General features: G+C 51.0%; 1 protein-coding gene across 7 annotated transcripts in view; it reads right to left on the reverse strand.

Moving 5' to 3' along the window:
- Nucleotides 1–10,011, reverse strand: part of RAPGEF1 (Rap guanine nucleotide exchange factor 1) — an 86,988-nt gene extending 76,977 nt beyond the window's left edge. For 2 of the 7 annotated variants that reach the window (XM_084494025.1, XM_084494024.1), the window contains exon 1: nucleotides 9,796–10,011. In XM_084494025.1, the coding sequence (XP_084350151.1) occupies nucleotides 9,796–9,820 (25 nt within the window). In that variant the 5' untranslated portion in view covers nucleotides 9,821–10,011. Of the gene's footprint in view, nucleotides 1–7,966; nucleotides 8,207–9,795 lie in introns of all 7 variants that reach the window. The other 5 variants (XM_084494029.1, XM_084494028.1, XM_084494026.1 and 2 more) reach the window with 4 other exon arrangements.
- Nucleotides 10,012–21,503: the final 11,492 nt, after the last annotated feature.

Consider the following 21,503-nt stretch of genomic DNA (forward strand, 5'->3'; position numbering starts at 1 on the left):
ACAGCCGTGTTCACACAACAATCGCGCTGAGAGCGATTTGGGGATCGGTTACGCTTTCGCTTGATGTGGGAATTCTTTGGCTATTGCCAGTAGACCGAGTGACCCATGGCAGCAAGCTTACACGTTATTATTTACAGCAGACGTGAGTATGCAGAGAACTCGAGAGGTATCAAAACAATGACATCAGCGATCAACACCCTTCAGACGTGGCTGTGGTTGCTGCTAACACGATCCCACACCTTGCTGCCAGCGCCGTGCAGGCAAACCCACCTGCCCCGCTGCCAGGAATAATCCCTCGGATGCTCCCTTGGCTTCTCCTCCTGCATCACGTCGCCTTCAGCCCGAACACGAGGTGTAAAACACCCTTTCAGGTGAGAACTCTGGACACAGCCAACAAGGAGTGACTGCCAGGTCTGTGTTTTTATTCTTTACGTGGCTGCACATGGGAAAAAGCCACAACCCAGACGGCCCCGGGCAATGACGCACGTTGTGCCAGCGCCTGGTCAGGGGGATGGTTTTGATCCCTTCCACCTTGGCACTTCCCAGGCTGCCAGCCAAGAGAAAGCTCAGGGAAAGTTTCACGTCTATCACTTGCGGTCTCCCTGATGTCTCCAAGGAGCCCTGGATGTATTGCAGTGAAATGTACACCAAAGATTTGAGGTCTCCCGAACAAGGCTGCAATTCAGGAGAGAACCTAGGAGTAAGAGCTGCCAATGCATAATGAAAGAATTTGTGTAAACGCTTTCACCTGAGACAGACAGGAGCAAAACTATCTTTGTTTGAAGTCTATACAGAAATACACAGGCAGTCACAAGACCTTAAGTCTCTCTTTTCTTGCCCTGCCATTTTTACTGTGATATTCAGCTTTGAACAGCAACCCAGTGTCCTTGATCACCTCCTCCGACCCATCCCCAGAAGAGACACACAGACACATGTTTCCTTTGTTCCAAAGGATTTTGCTTTTCCTTGGCATTCCCCACTCCAGGCCAACCAGTTCACAATTTGAGCAGTCTTTGTTCTAGCAGCAACGGAAACCATGTTTATCAGTGTTTTTACCTTTCAGCCTGATGCCAAATCATCTCAGCTAAAGGAACGTGATACTCCACATCTCCCTAGGCTGAGCAGCACAAGGGAATCCAAAGAAATTTAAAGGTCTAGCATCTGTTTCACCTTCAGGAAGCTGCAGCAAATTAGATAAAAACTTCGCTAGCTCACCGATCTGCCACCAGCAGCAGGGGGAAGACTAAGGGAGCTCCTGCAGGCCTCCCCTTGTGGTGCACGGGTTTGCTCTTAGCTCTCTCAGTTTGCACAGGACAGGATTTTCTAGGGGCAAGGGGTCTTCTTGTCTTTGGGGGCAAGGTTTGGCAGCCTCGCCACACACGCAGCACACAGTTCACTAAGGCAGAGCGCCTTGCTTTGTGTAACTGTAGGACCAAGGAAGGTGCAGAACAACTTCCCAACGGGACAGAAACCTGCCCGAGGATGGCACTCATCCCCCCCAAAATGAGCTGGGAATGTTCAGCGTTATGGTTTGCAATACTCATGGTCTCATGGGCTCTTCCTACAGCTTGTGGCAAAACAATGTAATCAACATTAAAACGTTTTGACAATTGCAGGAATCCTTGAGGGACTAGAAGCTATGGGAACAAAAGTTATATTCAAAATAAATTATTTAAAAAAATATTTAAAAAAAATGTTTTACACTTGATCTAAGACAAACAGTATTTCAGCATTTCAGCATAGGTGCGACTTTAAGCCAGCTTCGCCAAAACTGCAATTCTGAGCAAGGATATTCCTGAATCACCATAAATCTCTCTTTTATGACTTTATCAGACTTTCATACACTTAGAAGCAAAAGCTTACTCACTAACACAGGTGTGCTGGTACCAGAAGTCAGGAGAAAAGGAGAAGTTTCTACGCTGTAAAGAACCTATACCCTACCATGCTCAGACCTTGCTTATACACAAAGGCTGCATCAACTAACTCAGCAGAGGTTAAACAGAGTAACTGCACAATTCCCTCATTTTCTGAGGATAGTCAGATCTGTCTTGTGCTTGTGAATTTAAAATGCAAGATCAACTGAGACGTGTTTAGATTGACAGAATGCCTGGGCAACAGAGCATAAAATCACAACCTTAGTTAAATCATCAAACAGCAAACTGCACCATCCAGGCCTTAAAAAAGACTTTTTTTTTTTTTTTTTTTTTTTTAAATATGAGCAGCAAAGCTAGCAAACTGTCTATTCTTCTTCCAAAACAAGAAACCCAGCTTCCTTGCATCTTCCTTGGCATTCCTCTGAACAAGCAGCACATGGTAGCAATTCTGAAATGACACGCTTGGATGCTGGATGGCCAAACTGGCCATAGGACAGCTGCATTTCCCTTTTGCAGTAATAAAAGCACAATGATGGATGAGCAACCACATTTCCATAGGAAGAGGTTATCATTTAAGAAGGGTACACAGGTAAGAAGGAAGCTCACCTTTGAGCAGACTCAGCAAGTTCTGAGTTGAGACTCGGTGGTTCTTTAAAAGGACACAGACCAGCTGAGTCTCACAACATTGGCCATGTTCAAGAGAGCCACCTCGTTGTAAACAACATACTCTAAATAGCATTTCGTAAATGAATTGAAGACATCTGAACAGGGTGCTTCCCCAACCTTCCTAAGTGTCTCTTCTGGAAACTGCAACAGACCAGGCTGACAGAGCAGGAGACTGAAGTGCCGCTGGTCTGAGGGGTGAAGAGCAAACAGCTATCCATAGAGCACACACAAAATTAAGCCCAAAACAGAGAAACCCCAATTCTGCCGGTTATGTTCTCTTAGGTATCGCTCACAAAGCTTGAAGAAGAGGTTTCAGTGTCATAGGACTTTCAGACACACAATGCTTTTTGGGTGCAGCAAGCTTCTCCCCTGTAGGAGCCTTGGAGGAGCAACCCCAAGCTGTAAGAGTCAACTCAAACCATCACCATGGCAGGCATGCTCCAGAAAAAAGCTGGCATCAAACTGAACATATAATTCCATGTGCTCTTTCTGAGGACATTTATACGGACAAGCCACCTCCTGCTCCAATGCTCTATATTTTCTGTAGGTCCCTGTAAATTCACAGCTGAGCTCTAACCAAACCTGGTGGTAGACCTTCCTAATTCCTCAAATCAACTACTCTTGTGTGTTCATAATTTAGTTTAAAGCATCTTCGAATTAGAAAAACAGAATCCACACACGAAAAAAGTCATTTAAGTGATAAAAACATATCCAAAAATGAATATTTAATTTCCTTATTTATAGAGTTGCAGCACTCATTACTGCTGAAGTTGCATTGGAAGTTAAGCAAAGAGTGGATGGGAACCACCTGCCCTTCCCCGTACTCAAACCGACCAACTTATGTTAATAAAGTTAGAACACAAATAAAAACGTAATATATCACCCAGTGAAAGCTGTGTTTTAAGCAGTATTGCCTGCTTTCTGAGCCCGCCATCAGAAGGACTGACTGAACACAGCTATGTTGGAACGTACTATGCAACCAGAACGAAAATATTGATTTCCCTGGGTGCCCTTTATTACATGACATTTGGTTCGTAAAGGAAACTTTCTAAATATGGAATTAATTCCTGCGGCTATTTTACCTCCTCATGGGCTGTAAGGACAGGACAAGCTGGTAGACTGAGAAACACAATTAAAAAAAATAATATCAAAAGGTAGGGGATGGAACAACGCACGCTGTACACTGCGAACACATTCCTTTGCCACCAATTACAGCCTACCTGCAAACTACGATTTAACAGCTCTAGAACTGCGTACTTGGTCTATTGGGAAAATTCTGTCAAGGTTTAATCATCCAACCAAGTTGCAGAACCTTTTTCCACCAACATTTACCAGCTGTCGGCAACTATTCCTTGACTTTAAACCCCCTTTTTTTTAATTCTTCCTTTCTTTCCAGAAGCCTAAGAAGGAAAATCTCATCTGTTCTCTTTCAATACAGAATTATCCAATATTTTTGTACATAAAAGGGATGAAATAAAAGCTCTTACTTATTCTAAGTGCATATGTTAGGTACGCAACAAAGAGCACCCCCACATGAAGCCTTCAGAGAGCGAGAGCATCAGAGTAGAAGTAAGCTTTAACCTTTCACCCTCCCCAGAAAAATTAATAAATACTTAAGAGACACCGACAGCAACACCGCGATGTTAACTTGACTCACCAAACGCACAGTATTTTCATGACACCCGAAAAGCTCTACGCAAAGCAGCAGAGACCAGATAAAGTAGGATCATGGAAAACATCCATCTGCTTGACCCACAGAGCCTCAGCCCTGTCTTTCAGTGAAATATGCAACACAAACAGAAGTGGACCAAGAACCTTACCCAGCAACTGTCTTGGGATGCCTCAAGCCACATAAGCATCCCCATGCATGTGGGGACCTGGTCTCTTTCTCACATAGATGAAATTGTTTCCTCTAGGAGCACCGGTGCCACCAGAAGAGCTCAGCAATGTGTTTTTAAGAACGGATGCTATGGGTCAGGTACTATAGCCAGAACTTTGTCATGCTGCAGGAACATGAATAGCAGAAATGCAGCACATTCCTACAGCAGCACGTCCCAACCTGCAGGATTCCTGCAGCTTTTCAGGATGGCTGCAATTCATCTTCTGTCTCTTTGCCTTGGAACAAGGTGCCATGAAAGCCACCAGTTGCCTCCTCCTTGCCAGTCTCCTTTTATTGCAGCACAGAGTCCTAGGGCTGCAGATTACAACTTGCAAAGGTGAATGCACCTCGGTTTCCTCCAACCAGCTCTCCCTTTCCATCTAATCCCTATTAAAGCTCTGCGAATGACACGCTGTTCTCTCTTACCATCCCGCCAATCTAGTATCTTCTCCAGCATTTCTCAACTGTACAACATGAAATCCAAGCTTCAGTTACTTAGACAGAAGCAACAAACAAAGCTAATATTCCTGCAATAGCTGGGTGAATTTAATACCGCTTCCACGCTGCTATCACAATGGCTGAATGCTCCAATCTGCTAATGGTAATAAAGAAAAGAAGACAGGCGTCACACCAAAGTACAATCTCCCAAAGAAATACCTCGTTTCTTCCACTCATGCTATGCAGAGCAACAACTGAAGCCATGCTGACAGATTACAGGTCCCTGACTAAAACAAAAATATTATCTGCAAGCGAAACGAGGACCCAGGCGAGGGACATTTGTGTGACGTTCTGGCTGAAGCAACCTTCCACTCATCTCTCTGCTTGCCAGGAGGTCAGCAAGAGCCAGTAAGAGTTACCACCGCAGAAAATCACACAAACAGATATATTTAGTCATTGCGGTTCAAGGAAAACGACTGCTTGCGCTGAAAATAAATTTAGCAATTGTTTCCAGTTTCTGCTTTTTCATTGACTAAGGCACAACCCAGCTGCTTTGCATTCCAGGAGCCTTCAGCTGTCTTTTTTTCCACACTCGTTGTCCACTTCCTTCTTCGAACTGCTACGACCATCTCGGCCTTGCACCAGCCGTCCTGCAGGCAACATTTCTGAACACGCCAGCGCTGAAGCTGTGCAACACAACACAACACCTGTCAAGCCGTGATGACTTATCAAAACGTAAAATTACACTCTTTGTGCCATTTTCGTGGAAGCTGTAAGTAACGATCATCTTGCATTGGCCTCTACACAAAACTACACAGCATTATTGATGCTTTTGAAACAAGTTACAGGAAAATTCAGCTGTGATGCCACTGTCTGAGGGGTCTGTAATAGGAAACGCAGTAGATGATAAAAGCGTGTAAAGCATTTCACAGAAAATTATTACTTGGTTTAAAAAACCTCGGTAGAAAAACCACTTATACCGGTCAACTGCAACACTTCTAAGTGACTGACGTGAAAGCCTTCACTTAAACTCAAGCACACGGTGTAGAGGTATGGCCAAAACTGAACCAAGAAAGCTGGGCCTGCTAACTCAACCGCACTTAACTTGGAAAAAGAGAAACTGCAGAAAACTGCACAGGTGTAAAAAAAATAAAAATTTAAAAATAAAAGAGAAGACTACAGTTCAAATATATACGTTTTCCAGAAAGAAGAACCAAGCAAACTTCATCTCAGTACAAAAAAACAGACTGATGCACAGTTCAGAGTGATGTAAATCAGCACAGAGGACTCTGGACACACAGGAAAGTTCCTCTCAACACAGGAACGATCTGGCCCCCGGAACTGTTCTGTTTTGCCATGTGCTTTAAGAACAGAGGTCTCTCTCCTAGGATTACCACTCCACGCTGACATCACCAATACTAAAGGAGGAAACTTCAGAGATGAATTTGCTTATCAGGCAAATGCTTATCAGAAAAAGGTGAAGACAACAGCATTTTCAGTCTGCGGGGAATAAACACCTCCAGTTGAGTCCTGAGCTGAACAGAGATAACTGACTGTGCTCCATGCAGCTGAACGCTTGAAACAGTGCTCTCCAACAACATTTAGCAGACAGCTATTGAAAAGGCAAGCTTACAAGGGATATGAAAAACCTTCAGGAAAGTACAAGATTAAGATTGAAAACTTCAAGTAGAATAAGCCTTCAAAGTACAGCATCCATACGTTCCTTGGCTTTAATAAAGGGCATTATTGAATGGACTTTCTTCACTGAAAAGCTTGTATTTTTAGACCTGATGGTGTCTTACTGCTCCCTTATTCTCCCTGAATGATGCAGAATAGTTCAACTCCCTGGAGCGTGTAATCCATCAGGTAAATAAATACAGGAATTCATGTATTGCCATGGTAACAGGAAAACCAAGCAGAATCTGCGGCCTTCTCTGCTTTCCTGGCATCCCTGCTTTGGATTTTATATCAAAACTACACAACTAAGCAGGGTGAGAGCGAGTATCTTCTGTAAGTAGAGACAAGAAGTACAAACACATCACCTCTAGAGTAAAGAAAAACCAAGGCTGGATGCTGTTCTTGCTCCTCAAGTCAAAGGGAGATCTGCTTTCAGAAAACACTCGGAGCTCTTCCTGGCTGGAGCCTAAAGAAACAGGGATTCTACAAGAAGTAAAAACGAGATGTCCCATCCTGCTTGACATTACCAGATGGCTCCCCTGCGCTCCAAAGCAGTGCTGTGAATCAGCCTACAGTAGCCCTTCTGGTGATTAAATAGCAGTACTGGGAGGCTCCAGAGGGAGCCTCGTCCTCCCTTCCTTGGTGGACAAGATGGTAGCTATTATCTACTATCTTTTATTTATTTTTTCTATTATTAAGTGTTGACAACGTGTTTTGTTTTAAAGAACCAGGGAGTAGAGATACATGTAAGATCTCTAGGGATCTCACCCCTAAAACATGCTTTCTAGTCCCACAGCCTGCCCCGATGAACATTTTCTCCTTCATGCAGAGTCAAACCAAAACCCAAAACAATTCTGAAGCTATTCACGATAACTCATTATCGGGCAACTGTCTATTTTATTTACAACGTAACGAGCCTTGCATGCATTTCCGTTCCCATAAGGAAAAAACAAATACAAATGTACACAAATAGGCAGACCTTAGACCTCGCAGCATTTGTTTCACGACTCTGTATCCTTTGTTCTGCTACTGTATACATTTCAACAAATATTATTCCAGTATTGCTGCAGTATTACAGACTCTGTTTATTCGGTGACGTTATTATCTGAACTGTTTGTGTCAATCACAAGTTCAAACACTCAGGAACAGTGACCAAGAGCATCCTGTACAGAAACAGCTGGCTTCCAGCCCTCCTTCCCTCCCCTTCCCCGTCTCTTCTCCTCCAGTTTGTTTGGACTGGATTTTTTTTTTTTTTTTTTTAAAATAACACCCGTCTTAAAGAAATTAAAGCAGCTCGAAGAGGACAGTTTCCCAAATTTACAGTTTCTCTCATTCAGCAAATCATCACCACAATACACACCCACTAGAAAGAACGCCTCCGCATCAAGCCTTCACCCATTGCATCTTCAAACTGTACATTTACAGCACTGACCTGGGGACGGATCCTGCATGATGTCTTGAGTTCTTCAATGGGAGTTCAGTGTGTTGCAAGGTCGGGTCTCTAGGTTGCGCAGGGTATGATTTTTGTATGGTATTTTTGGCCTTTCTGTTCTATTGTTTATGGAACCGCGCTGCATTTGTGTGTGTCTACAGAGTCATCTTCCCGTGTTTGAACTCTTCACGCTGCTTCGCTGGTGTGGAGTTATATTTACTATTCTCACAGGGTTATTTACTGCACGCGAATAAACAAAACGTGATCACTTATTTATACATCTGCAATTACTGTCTATAGTGCTATCAGCATTTACTAAAACCCCAAGCCAAATTTGCCTCTAACGTTAACAGGTGGCAATTGTTTTAGAGCTGGCCCCGGGTCTCTAAAGGCCGCTAGCCCCTTCCTTAAGCAGTTACCTGCTTCCAGGAGAAAAAGCGGCAGCGATATACCAGTAAGCATCGGAAAGAGAGAGCCAGAACCCCAAAGCAAAGCATGACATTGCGATACTGTGTCAGGGCTGGTGCATCGGATTAACCTGTGATATTTCTGGAATAACATTTGTCCCGTGATGCGATGCACACTTGTGAGACAGAGACTTAGTGCTGAGGGCTGGAAACGTGCCTATGTGCTGCGCTTCAAAGCCGGCTGCCAGGCAGCCAGTCTGCTCATCCCTTGAGGCTGCTCCAGAACCATAGCACAAGAGAACGTATTCTCATAGAGCGCAGCACGGAAGCCAGAACAAACTGGGATCGAATGATCAAAACCAGAGAAGGGCTGCTCCCAACTCTACTCCTTTGAAATAGGAATCTTCCTAAATCAGCGGCTGCTGTCCTGGGAAGCCTGAACGCTGTACTTCACACATCCTGACTCACGCTGCTACCGCGCGGTCCCCAGTAGGAAAGTGTCTAGCTGCTCCTTACGATAAAAAAAATAAATACAAAACAGCATTGTTTTTTTTTTTTCTCCGCTAATTAAATGCAACGTAATTAGACTAAATAACCTCAGCGCTTGCTTTGCGAAACGCTAATTGAATCTTTAAGCGTACTGCTCCCGCTACACGGAAGAAACAGGGGCTTTCAGGCACCCCAAGTGCCAGCTGAGAACCAGACACGACTCCAGAAGCACAGCGGGACGACACGGCCGGGCTCAGCGCTCCCTGGGCCAGCAGGAGACAGCTCAGCAGCCTCCCCCGGCCCCCGCTGGAAGGCAAGCGCCCCAGGCTGAGGGAGAGCCTTGCAAGAAAAGAGGAAAAAATGAGCAAGTTCCCTCTGCCCTCTGCCCACGGACTCGTCCTTTTCTGATCTCGCACAAACCCCCAGAAGAGGAAAAGTTGGAGAAGTTGCGATGAATCGCTGCGGGTAGGCCCCAAAGCGTTGCAGCGCCCCGGCTTTGCTGATGCTTTGCTACACTGAAAGGACGGTAGGGGAAGAAAGAAGAAGGAGGAGAAAAAAAAATAAATAAAATAATAAAGAGGACAGAAACACAAAGGGAAAAGGGAAACAAAAAGGACAAAAACGGACCAGAAGAAGACACAAAGCCTGACAAAAACCAGCGTGCGAGCCGGGCAGCGCGGCGGGGGGCTGAGGGCGGCAGCGGGGGCAGCGCATCCCCGCCGCTCCCCCGGCCCCGGCCGCCGTGACAGGAGCCTCGGGGCGGCCCGGGGAGCCGCAGGGTGCCGGGCCCTGCCCGCTTCCCCCCCCTCCGGGCCGAGCCGGGCCTCGCCAGGCCCTCGGCGAGCGGCTCCTCCGGGCCGCACCGTGAGGGGAGGCCGGCGAGCGCCGCCTCCCCGCCGGGCTCCCCCCCGGGAGCCTCCCCGGCCGCCTCACCTGCTTTCTCCAGCTTGCCGGACATGTCGCAGCCGGGCTCCGGCGCTCAGGCCCGGCCGTGCAGGAGGAGCCACCTCCTCCTCCTCCTTCTTCTCCTCCTCCTCCTTCTCCTTCTGCTTGCTGCCGGCTGCGATCCGGGAGAGAGGCGCTGCTGCTGCTGCTGCTGCTGCTGCGGCGGCGGAGCAGGGCAGCGCTGCCCGCCCGCACCGCCCAGCCTGCCTGCCAATACCCCCCCCCCACCCCACCACCCACCCTCTTCCCCGTTAAGCCCAGCTCCGCCGGGCCGCTGAGGGGAAGAGGCGGCCCGGGGGCTCCCGCCGCACACGCACACACACGCGCCGGGGCCGAGCCGGGCCGGGCCGGGCCGCAGCTCCGCCTGCCGGCACCGCCGGGGAAGCGCCGGCACCGGGCGGGGCCGGGCCCGGCCTGGCGGGAGGCGCCTCGGGGAGGGCCCCTCAGGGGCTGGGCTGCACTGGGAGGGAGCCTCGGGGTGCTGGGGGTTGGGGGAGGTGGGGGTGGGGGGACCCCGAGGGGTCTTCTTGGGTGTGGGGGGGCTCCGAGGGGTCTTCTTGGGGTGTCAGTGGGGCCGGGGAGGTGCGGGGCTCTGAGGAGTGCTGTGGGGGCACCGGGGGATGGTGGAGTGTGGAGATGTGCCTCAGGGTTCTGGGGCTCTCAGGGGAGCTTCGTCCTGAACATAACCTTAGAATTGTACCACAATCACAGAATCATAAAGTCATCAGGATTGGAAAAAGCCACCACAATACCTAATCCAACCATCACCCGACTAGCAATGTCAGCCACTAAACCATGTCCCTAAGCACCATGTCCCTAAGCACCATGTTCCTAAGCACCACGTCCAACCTAATCCTGAAGTCCTCCTTCAAAAGCTCAGCGGGCCTACCAAACGCTCTGCCTTTTTCACAAATTGGGGTAGAATCTTGCTTTTAGAGGTGCTGGCAGTGAAGTTAATGAACAGGGAGCGAGGGTGGGATTTGCACAAACCTCACCCTAGTTTTTAGCCAGTTGGACAGCAGTGCTCAGCATCCTCGTGGCATCACACGGACACCTCGACTTCTACACACGCAGCTCGCTGCGAACAAACCCGGGGGCACTCATCGCCACCACCAGCAGCCCCACAGAGGCTGTAGACAGCAACAGGCTCCAGCTCTTGGCTTCTATAAACCCTGTAGCTCCATGTTTGCGGTCCTCACATCTGCACTGGCTGCAATTTGTGCTCAGGAAGCACTGAGAGCTCTTGGTGGCAGGACACGAGCGTGGCGACGTGCAGGAGAGAAGTGGGTTCTGCCTAGTGGAAAACGACAGCAGTTGGTGGCGATGGCCCTAGGCCACAATAAAAGGATTACGGGCCTATTTGAAAATGAACTCGTTTCTATGACTTAATTAGGGATAAACATCACAGCAGTACCTTGACTTGCAGGTGGTGTGCTGTGCTACAGGCCAATAAATCTCCGGCGCTTGTTGAGGCAGCAGAGGCTGTTTACTTCCCCCTCTATCAAAATAATCATTCACGAGGCTGGTATTTTCGTAAGCTTTACACATGATGTTTGAAGTGACTTCATCAGCTTTTTTTAAACACCTCACACACGTGGGGCTGGCACAGACTATAGGAGAACACCTCTGGGAAGGAGAGCGCGCATTCTTCACCCATTAATTTTTTTGAGACTTGTGCCTGCTCCAACAAAACTCCATTCCTGAGCAGAGAGTTCCTGACTGCGCCTTTTTTTTTTTTTTTTTTAAACAAACTTGAAGAAAAATAGATTAAGGACAGATTCTTCTCTCACTTACACGGGTGTAAGAGGCGGCTGGCGTGGCTGTACTGAGCTGTTTTGACTCGCTTGTGCCAGTGAAAGAAAGTAGGAGCCGTGGCAGGTGATGCTAATGTGAGCAGAGTCGAGCGCGAGCACACACAGGAAGCAGCCAGATGAAGTAAGAAGCTGCTATTCTTACACGCTCTGTTGTCAGACTTGTGCAAGGAAGAAGGCGAACGTGTGCGATAACGTGTGATACAAACAGAACAGCTACTGAATTGGAAGGGCTTTTCATAGCCACTGATATAAAAAGCCCCGCTCCTCCTGTGTTGTATTGCCGGTGGGGGAAGCTGAAGCTTCCCTTGCCTTCTGCATTAAGATGCAATTTGCAATGCTGGGAGAACCCAATGCTTCTAAATATCCCAGTGAGCAGGCTGGGGAAAAACACCCTGGATTTGGTTGTGTGGGTGTGAATGTGCTGGTGTGGGCAGAGTTGGGCTGGGGCGGCAGGAGGAGGGCTGGGAGGGGAGGCAAGGCTTTTCACAGCGGTACAGAGTGGTGCAAGCTCCTGTGAGGATGTTTCTTGATGAAGGCTCAGGAGAGAGGAAAGGGGATGATGGCTTCTGGTCGCCTTTAAGAGAAAGCAACACTGAGGTGTCCTGCAAAGAACCAATTTTTCAGGTGCCAGTGCCACGTCAGGCAGAAGGTATCAGGCCTTGGTACCGGTACTGATGCTCACCCAGCAGCACGAGGCATGCAAGGGGAGCTACCAACCTCAGTCTCCTTTCTGTGACTTTTCTTTGCTGAGGGAAACTACCCGGCAGCAGAAGTGCCAGCGGCACTCGGGCGGGCAGTTGGCCTCGGAGCCCAAACCTCTCCGAGGCATTCTGCTTCTGCCCTGGCCCGCAGGCAGACTACACCGCACAGGGTCACTGGAGGCCCTGAACTTTGCAGCTGACCCACTGAGCAGGGGAAGTTGAGCAAGAAGTGCCAACACCATTGCTGCAATTAGAGAAGAGCACTCCTGCCCTCTAGTGCCATTCCGTTCTCCCGAGCTGCTTCCTCCCGCCCCAATCCCTCACCTGGGTCTGCTCCTCTCCACTTGCAGGGTTAGGGTTGGGCTGATGCAGGGTCTTTCCCTCAGAAATGCCAGGAGATAGCAGCTGGTCACCCCCAAACCCTGCTAAATGGGCCTCAGTAGCAGGAATAACTGGGAATGCGCAGGGAAAAGCAGTTCAGCCAACAGCCATCTTGCACGGTGCTTCTGTACCAGCGCTGGCCTTGCTAAATGATTTGGGTGAGACATGAGCAGCTCCCTGTAAAGGCCTTATTCAATATATGTGATGAACCCCAAGTGACAGACACATCACTGTGACCCGATATTGCTCCTGCCACACAAACACATTCCGCAGGGTGAGCAGCATTGCTGCTTGAAAGAGGTGAAGATATTTTAGAGGAAGCAAACTGAAGCACAAGGACAAGATTCTCAGTGCCTGTTAACACAACTCCTCTGAGGTCTGCGGTGGCAGAATAAAGTCTGGGGAGATGGGGAGGAGAGGAATTGCTCAGGGAAGGAGAGATGGATGGGATGGGTAAGAGGCTCAGAGGAGCACTGCAGAAGGAGACAGATCCAGAAGCCAAGGCCGAGAAGCAGGCAAGGACAGAGCATCTGTGACAGCCCCTGGAAAGGCACATGTGTGCTGTGGGCTTCATCAAACTTGACACAAGCAAAAAGACCTTGATTTAGAGTGCATCCCCAGTTTCACCCTCAGCATTCTGCATTAATTTTTTTTTTCAGTTCAATGGCTACTACCTGGCCGGTGGTCCTGGCTGCAGGATGACCCCAGAGCCTGATGCACTGGAGCAAGACACGAGCTGCTGCGTGGAAAGCTGGCGGCCAGGGCTGGGCGAGGAGTGGGTTCCCCAGCTGGGAGCTTGCGGATCTCATCCTGCACCCGCTGGGACTTCTCCCTGGCCCAGGCAGATGTGCCCCATCCTGCCCCATCACTGACAGGACTTGCTTTTCCTGCCGGCTTTTTTTTAGAAAAATAAAAAAATAAATTAAAAAAAAAAAAAATGCCGTTTGGGTGCGGGCTCTAGAGGGCGGCAGATGCCGGCGGATGGGCAGCGCAGCCCCTGGGAGCACAGAACCGGGGGCCGGGGCAGTGGGTTCGTCCCTGCCTGTCCCCCCCCCCCCCCAGATAAAAAAGAAAAAAAAAAAATCTCCCAAAGGAATGAGCCACCAGAACCGCAAGGGAAGGCTGAGAAAAACTCTATGCCCCAGGATCCTTAAAAAGAAAAACCAAAAAAGAAGGAGATTACAAATTTTTGTCAGCCCTCTTGTATATTTAAAGTAATTAGGAAGGTGAGGGGGGAAAGGGTGAGGCTATAAAGGTTCTTTGGATTAACCTTAGCCCTCTGCTGGGGTTTATACTTCCTGGTGGAAGTAAGCATGTGAATCACCATGAACCACAGGTAAATTGGGTACGAGCAAAGGGGTAAGGCCAACACACGGCCCGATCCTGCAGGGTGCTGCTGCCAGCACTGACTCCATGTTTGATGTCTGACCACCCTTCCACAAAGAACTCGTCCTCTCGGAGGTTATTGAGGCGGTGGCAGGTAATTCAGTGAAGGCCTTTGCTGTGCAAGGCAGGATCCTGGCGGCTGGCTTTGCCGAGCGGGTGGCCTGTCCTCCCCGCTGTCCCCAGAGAGCAGCAGCTCCAAGCAGAGCCGATGCAGCCAGACCTCAGTCCTGGGTTGTGGCCTGGCCCTGGAGTTTCTGCTGCTGAGGAAGGGGAAGGTGGAAAGAGCCCTCCCAGCTTTCAGTCAGTCCTTGCAGCTGTTTCGCTTGCAAACTCTGAGTATATCTTCTCAGAGACACACACGGTCCCCATCCGTGTGCAAGCGCAGCTTGCACATCAGCTGCTGCCACTCCGCATCACAGAGGCCATGGACAGGCACTGGAGCTGGAGCTATAAAATTTAAAGGGAAATAAAATAATAAACAAGAAATGAAAACGTGCAGAATTTTCTCCGACCACCAACTGCTGCTGTTCCCACAGGGTTGGGGTGGCAGCACTGCCCTCGTCTTGCAGTCAGTGGGTCTGGGGGGAATTTACCTTAGGCCCTGCCTGGCAGGACTGAGTTTTTCCTTCTGAAGCATCGTTACAGGGTGCTGCTGGAGATGGAGGGACACAAGGAAGCTGGACGCGACTTCATGGCAAACCCTTTTAACCAGGAGCTGGTTTGGAGAAGCGATGGGTCCGAATGACAACACTGGTGCTGCTGTGCATGGAGATGGGGCACTCCACGTCCAGCTCTGCTCCGTTGCTCTAAGATTCATGTTTGCCTCATGAAGGAGCTGCCGGAGGGGGAGACGAGTAGCTGGGTGACCCAGGGGACTCATGGAGATTCAGGGGGCTTAGCAGCTCTCCAGGGAGTGCATGGAGGGGTCTGATTCAGGGCCTCAGACACAAACACAGCCCTAGGGCTCATGACTGCTCCATACGCAAGCGCTCTCTAAACCCTGGCTTTTCTGCCAGGCCGTTTCCCTCGGACAAGTGACCCGACCTGCCTCCCGCTACAGAAGCTGAAGGTGACCCAAATCCCTCCCTACAGGAAAGAGTGAAACCAAAACGAATCAAAAAAAGGAAATCAAAATCAATATTCCAAAGTCAAATAATAAAAATCGCGTTATGGAAGCAGAGGTCACCCAGAGAGAAACGTAATCGGAGGTGACAGCCCAGCTTCTGCCTCCCTCTCTCTGCCAGCCTCGGGCGGGCAGACCTTGCTCCCAAGCCCTGGTGTCCCCTGCCTGGTGGCAGCAGCACTGCGAGGTTCCTGCACCGACAGCAGACACATGGGGATGGGGGAGAGGGACCAGGGGAGATGTGGAGGGTCATGGTGTGTGGTAACGGAGGTCTTGCAGGGCAGGAGCAAGCGAGATCAGCAAACCTGCCTGGGACCAAACAGAAGGGGCTGTGGCAGGTGAAGGGGAGATGTGCTGAGCCCTGCAGACAGCCAGGGGAAGAAGGTTCAGAGCTCAGGAAATGCAGCTCTCTGGGGTGAGAGGCACTGGGGCGAGCAGAGGAGCCAGGAGCCGCACTTGTTTCTGGAGGAGCATCACTGAAAGTGCAGGCAGCATCGCCGTGCCTCAGTTTCCCCGTTTGTAAAAGGGCTGTGTCACCTCTACAGCTAGAAGAGAAAGGCACAGACTCCCCTGGACCTCAGTTCTGAGAAAGCAGCCGCTGGGCAGCCAGCACCACGCTTATCCAACGAGCCTCCCCCAGCCCCTCTGAGGTCCTCACAGCAGTGCACGGGATAGTGAGCTGAAATGGCTCGAGCCAGTCTGGATTTTGGTTGTCCTGTCCCCAAAGTAGGGACTGGCCAGCCCCCATGCTGGTGCAGTGACACCACAAATCCCAGCTTGCATACATTTCAGACAGCATTGCAAATGTGGGGCACGTAGCCCTGATAATGATGCGAACTTCAAACCATTATTTCTCAGCCCAGAGCGCTTCTCTTTGTCGTCAAGCCAGCACCAAGGGTTTGTTTAGTGTCATTTCCCCTCCTCCTTTTCATTTTTTTTAAACTTGACCTCTGATTCTGTCTGAGACTTTATGTTGGAATACTCTTCTTCTTCTTATTTTTTTTTTTTTGCATGAAGTTAGAAGCAGAGAAAGAAACTTTCTGTTAAGTCCACTTAAAGACAAAGCTTTCTTTAGCAGACAGAGAGTGGACAAGCAAAAACAATGCTCTGGCTGGATGCAGCACTTGCAGCCCCCCAGTGACCATGCTGGCTGCTTTCTGTCCCCTGCAGCTGGCCTGGGGGTGACCCTTGGCTCCACGAAGAGCTGCTTTCCTTGCCCAAGGTGTGTCAAGGAGCCCCCCTGCAGGATCTGGAGCATCTCAGCACCCACCTCTCCAGTTTGTTACTGTCTTTGTTCTCATCTTTTTCTTCTTCTGGTCCTCAGTGCTTCAGCCTGCATGGGGAGATGGGACCAGACGCAGCACTTTGGGTGGACATCGAGGCTCAGCTCCTTGCAGCTGGGATGGGAGGAAAACAAAACTTCTCAGCAGCCCTTCCAGCAGGCTGGAAAGGCGGCACAAGCCAAACCCTACCCTAACGGAGACCCAGGGGGTAAATCAGGGCATCACAGACCTCCCTGTACCAAGAAAATTAACTGATTTAACTAACGAAGCACCCAGGTGAGCACAAAGAGCAGGGACACCCCACAAGCACGACGAACAGGCAGGTGGCACCATCTGCAAGGGCCCCAGATGAGCTGGGTGTGAATTTGGCCATCTCCTGGCTGAGCTGGTGCCTGTGTGCTGCCTGCCACCCCCTGCCCAGGGGACACTGCCTCAGCACCCACGCCAGCCCAAATCCAGCCCCACCATGACCGTGGATATCACCTAACTCCAACACAAGCACCCAGGGAACAAAACCAAGCTCCTGCTGCTCATGGATAGGGTCTAAGCTCACAGCAAGCTCACAGGGAAGAGCTTGGGATCGCTGCTGACAGGTTCAGGGACACAACACAACGAGCAGAAGCTGCCCCTTCCACAAAGCCAGCGGGATTTGGCAGTGAGGGAGAGGCAGCAAAGCTGAAAACGCCGCCGTGACTCTGTGACTCTGTCAACTTCACCTTCAGCAGGAGTCAGCTCTCATCACCCTGCCTCAGCACAGCTACAGCAGGAATGGAAAAGATCCAAAGGAGTGCAACAAATAGTATCAATAATCCATGAGAAGAGATTAAAAAGATTTAGGACTATTTAGTTTAAGAGGGGATGGGATGGAGGTGACGATAAGGAGGGCACGGCAGAGGCATACAAAGCAACGGCTGGCGTGGAGAGGGGAGCAGCTGTGCCCTTGTGGCACCAAGACGAGAGATGTCAACGTGGTGAGAGGACAACACCTCCCAAAATGGGAACAGGGAACCCTAACGGGCAGAGCCACAGGACTCGTGGCCACAGGGCCATATAGCTTCAGGAGGACCTGCACTGCTGGGACTTAAATCAGAGCAACACTGGCACCCGCTGAGGGGGGTACAGGCTGTCCTGCCCAGGAGCTTGTACCTTCGTTGGGGTTTCTGAGGTGGGCTCTGCTGGACACGGGACATCAAGGCAGGGAAACAAACCTCCAGGGGAAATTCCTGCAGCTCCCAGACAGCGGGTCAGGATGTCGGGGCTGGATTTCAGCATCTGCCTGGAACAGATCCCTCGGCGTCCTTGAGGGACTCGGCTGTGAGATGAGAGAAAGGCACCTGAGGAGCCATAAAAAAAAGCAGCAGTGAATAAAAATAGTTGGCACCAGCATCGTGCCCTTCAGCTCTGGCCCTCACTGAGTGCCCGTAGCTGTCTCCATGTGTGCCCTGAGAAACTGAGGCACGGTGAAGGGCGCTGCTTTCTTGGTGGCGAGCTCTGGAAAGAGGAGCCCGAGTAAAAAGGGAGCCAGGCCACCAACTCAGGGCGAGGCGGCGCAGGGATGCTGGCATGGGGACGGTGGAACAGGTGGGAGGAGGGACGCGGGTTGTTTGGAGGGTTTTGCTGTAAGAGGCTGAAGAAAAGGATTATAGAGGAGCCTGTCAGGAGGCCAGTGACATTTATAAAGTATTAATCCCTGCAGTGTGTCGCTCGCCAGCATGCTCGATAGCTGCTGCTTGCTGGCTCCTGGGGTCTCTTGCCTCGCTGGCACTCAGCAGTGGTTCTGACTCACTTTGGGGACTTGCTGGCTATTTTTTCCCCTAGTCTCTTTTCCTAGAAGGAATTCAGCCCCTATCCCATGACCAGCCTCTCCTGCGGGCTTCCTTTGATCCTCTGCTCCCTCCGCTCCAGGCGCCCCAAATTCTCCCCAAACACAATCCCGAGTGCCATCTCCGTCAGCTCAGCCCCCTTGCATCTTTAAATGAGGCTTAAAAGGCTCTTTGTGGGGCTGAGGGAGGAGGGAGCAACAACCACCCTGCCTCACATCCCCATCAATCCCAGCCCGCAGGCTGGGAGCATCGCTGGGCAGAGCCGTGCCGGGAGGACTTCTGCAGCTCGTCCACCCTCAGGGGAGAGAAAACGAGCAACTGTAGCTTTAAAACAAAGATTAGATGCATTTTTTTTCCCTCTCTCCCTCCCTTTCTCTCTCCTTTTTTTTTAAAGGGAACTTGTCAAGGTTTCCATCAATAATAGATAATGGTGCATCACTCTGGCAGGTTACACCCTCCGGCTGTTTTGATATTTTCCAGAGAATTTGTCAGCAATCTCACTGCAAAGGAGGGCTGGGGGAGGGGGCGGGGAGGGGGGGAGGCCTCATTAATTTTTTGTCATTTGCATTCCCGCTGTTAAATAATGTATTGATTGCTCTTTCTCTCTCCCTCTTTTAATTCTCTCCCTTCCGCGGCATCTCGCAGCCGCTGGCCCTGCTCCGTGACGGATGAGTTGTCAGAGGCAGCAGACAGCTCCCGCTGCCCGCTGCGGGGCCGGGAGGGCTCAATGTGACCCCGGCATCGCCGCACGAGTGACAGCTCCGGGGCTGGTGGCACCGGGTCCTCACGTGGGGACGGGGTGGCCGCGGGACACCCGGGAATGTCCAGCAGGGAGAGGGGTTCCTGCCAAACGTCAGCCAGGAACGGTGCTGGGATGGGATCCCATCACCCAGAAGGTGCAGCCCACCTGAGAGGTGGCTGGCTGGGTGCTGAGGTCTCCCTTTGGACGTTTGCTTGGGTGCTGAGCTCTCCCCTGGGTCATTTTCTAAGACGTCGCAGTCCCTGATTTAAAGATTCACCTCCTGGGGATCAGGGTGCCAAAACCAGCAGGGCGCTGGCCCCAGCACTCTTGGATCACAGAACCACCCAGGCTGGAGAAGACCTTCAGGATCACCAAGTGCCATCACTAAGCCACGTCCCTTAGTGCCACGTCCACACCGTTCTTAAATACCTTCAGGGATGGGGGCTCCACCAACCACCCTGGGCAGCCCGTTCCAACGTCTCTCCACAAAAATTCTTCCAAATATTTAATCTGATCATCCCCCGGTGCAATATACAATGATTGAATCATCCAGGTTGGGAAAGACCTTCAGGAGATGTCACAAAAGAAGCAGGAACCGTCCCCAGCAGAGCCTGTGAGGCCAAGCACCGGAGCTGACAGCCCTGTCCCTTCTTGCTGCCCCACTGCTGAGCAGGGATGGTGTGCTGCTGGACACCCCAAATGGCAGGAAAAATGGGGCCGTTAAGGGGATTTTTCCCCTTCTACGTTCACTGGGAATCTGCTTCCCGGTCCCAAGGTCTTGGGGAGCCAGGTCGAGGTCTGGGTCCCAGCTCTGCTGAACGGGCAGCTGAGCTAAACAAGAATTTGCGCATGATTAGGGCTGTGCTCAGCTTAATGCGGCTGGCTTCCTTTTTAATTAATAAATACTTAATTACATAGTTAATATTTTAATATTTCCTTTTAAAATGCCTGATTTAATGGAGTTACTGCCAGCTATTTGTTTTGTGTGACTTTTATGTTTATCTTCCTCTTTCATTTCTCGTTTCCCCCTCCACCCACCGCTCTAATCCCCGAAGCTCCCGGTTGATCTTTGCAACTGGAAATGAGCAGTCGGGCTTGCAGCCGAAATTGAATCTGGCCCTCGGCGCTGATGTCCATCAGCCAAAAGGTGCTAATGGGAGTTATTAGTGCTCAGGTTCTTCACCACAACTACACCAGCCCCTGGGGACCGCGCGAGGATGGAGCGGAGCAGCCCGTGGAGGGGAGGCGGTGGAGGAGCGGGTCCAGGGCTGCCACCAAGGTCACCCTGAAGGTGGGAGAGCCACGAAGCTGGGCTTGCCCTCCAGCCAAACCTCACCTACGCCTTGTCTGGGCAGCAAAGGGGTGTCCAGCAGCACATGTGCCCACGGGAGGCTGGAGGAGAGCCCCAGCAGCAAGGACAGAGGGGATGGATGTGACCTCCTGCAGCGGTGCTGGCTCCACACCTCCTCTCCTAAGCCCTTGGCTCCTTGCACACGGGCAGGAGGATGCATCGAGAGGGATGCCAGACAAAAGCAGTCACAATTTCCCCCCCACACACATCCCCAGCTGCCTCCCCCCTGCCTGCAGAGCATCCTGCAGTGCTCAGGGCACCCATCTGGACCCCACACACCACAGCCTGCACCTCTCCTGGGGTGGGATCCCTGCCCCAGCCTCTCCGGAGGGGCTTGTGGTGGGGACAGCGGGTGTCTTCGCAGAAACCTCCAGGAGCAGCCTGTTAGGATAATAAAACAAATAAACAGAAGAGTTATAGCTGAGGCACTTGGGGCACTGTAAAACAGGCTAAAAGCAAATACAGCATCGTTAATCCATCATAAAATAACAGCCTCTTACGATCCTGAATGCATCAAAATGAATGGGAGACCAGCGGGGTCACCATGTAAATAGGGAATGCTGACTGTGAAGCAGGGCTGGGGGAGGTGGGGAGGCAACAAACCCACACCCATGAGGCAGGCGAGAAGCAGGAGAGGGCCCCGGGAACGCCAGGCTGGGGGGGCTTCACGGAGACATCTCCCTGTGCATGGAGGTGGCTCTCAACCAGTACCACCAGTGCAGGCCAGTGAGAGAGACGTGATGCAAACACGGTCCTTTTGCCTTGGGGCCAGACATCTTGGTGTCCCCGAGACCCCTCTGCAGTGCTGGGGGAGGATGCTGGGTCCCAAATCCCCGCAATCACAGCAGGGCTCTGCGTGCTCTGCTGGTGGCACTGGAGGTGGCAGGGCAGTGAGTCGGGAAGGACGACGAAACGCGTGGGGACAGCACCCAAATGGGGCTCCTGAGCGTGCCACGCTCCCCGCTAATGAGGTTGGTGCATGCGAGAGGGTGAGAGCAGAAAACCTGCGGCGCGCTCATCAAGCCCCGTGCCTCCGCTGACTGGAGGCGCCGGAGCTAATGAAGTCACCAGAGAGTTGGGATTCCTTCGGCA

This window comes from Aythya ferina, assembly GCF_964211825.1.
Source record: "Aythya ferina genome assembly, chromosome: 20".
NCBI classification, from domain to species: domain Eukaryota; kingdom Metazoa; phylum Chordata; class Aves; order Anseriformes; family Anatidae; genus Aythya; species Aythya ferina.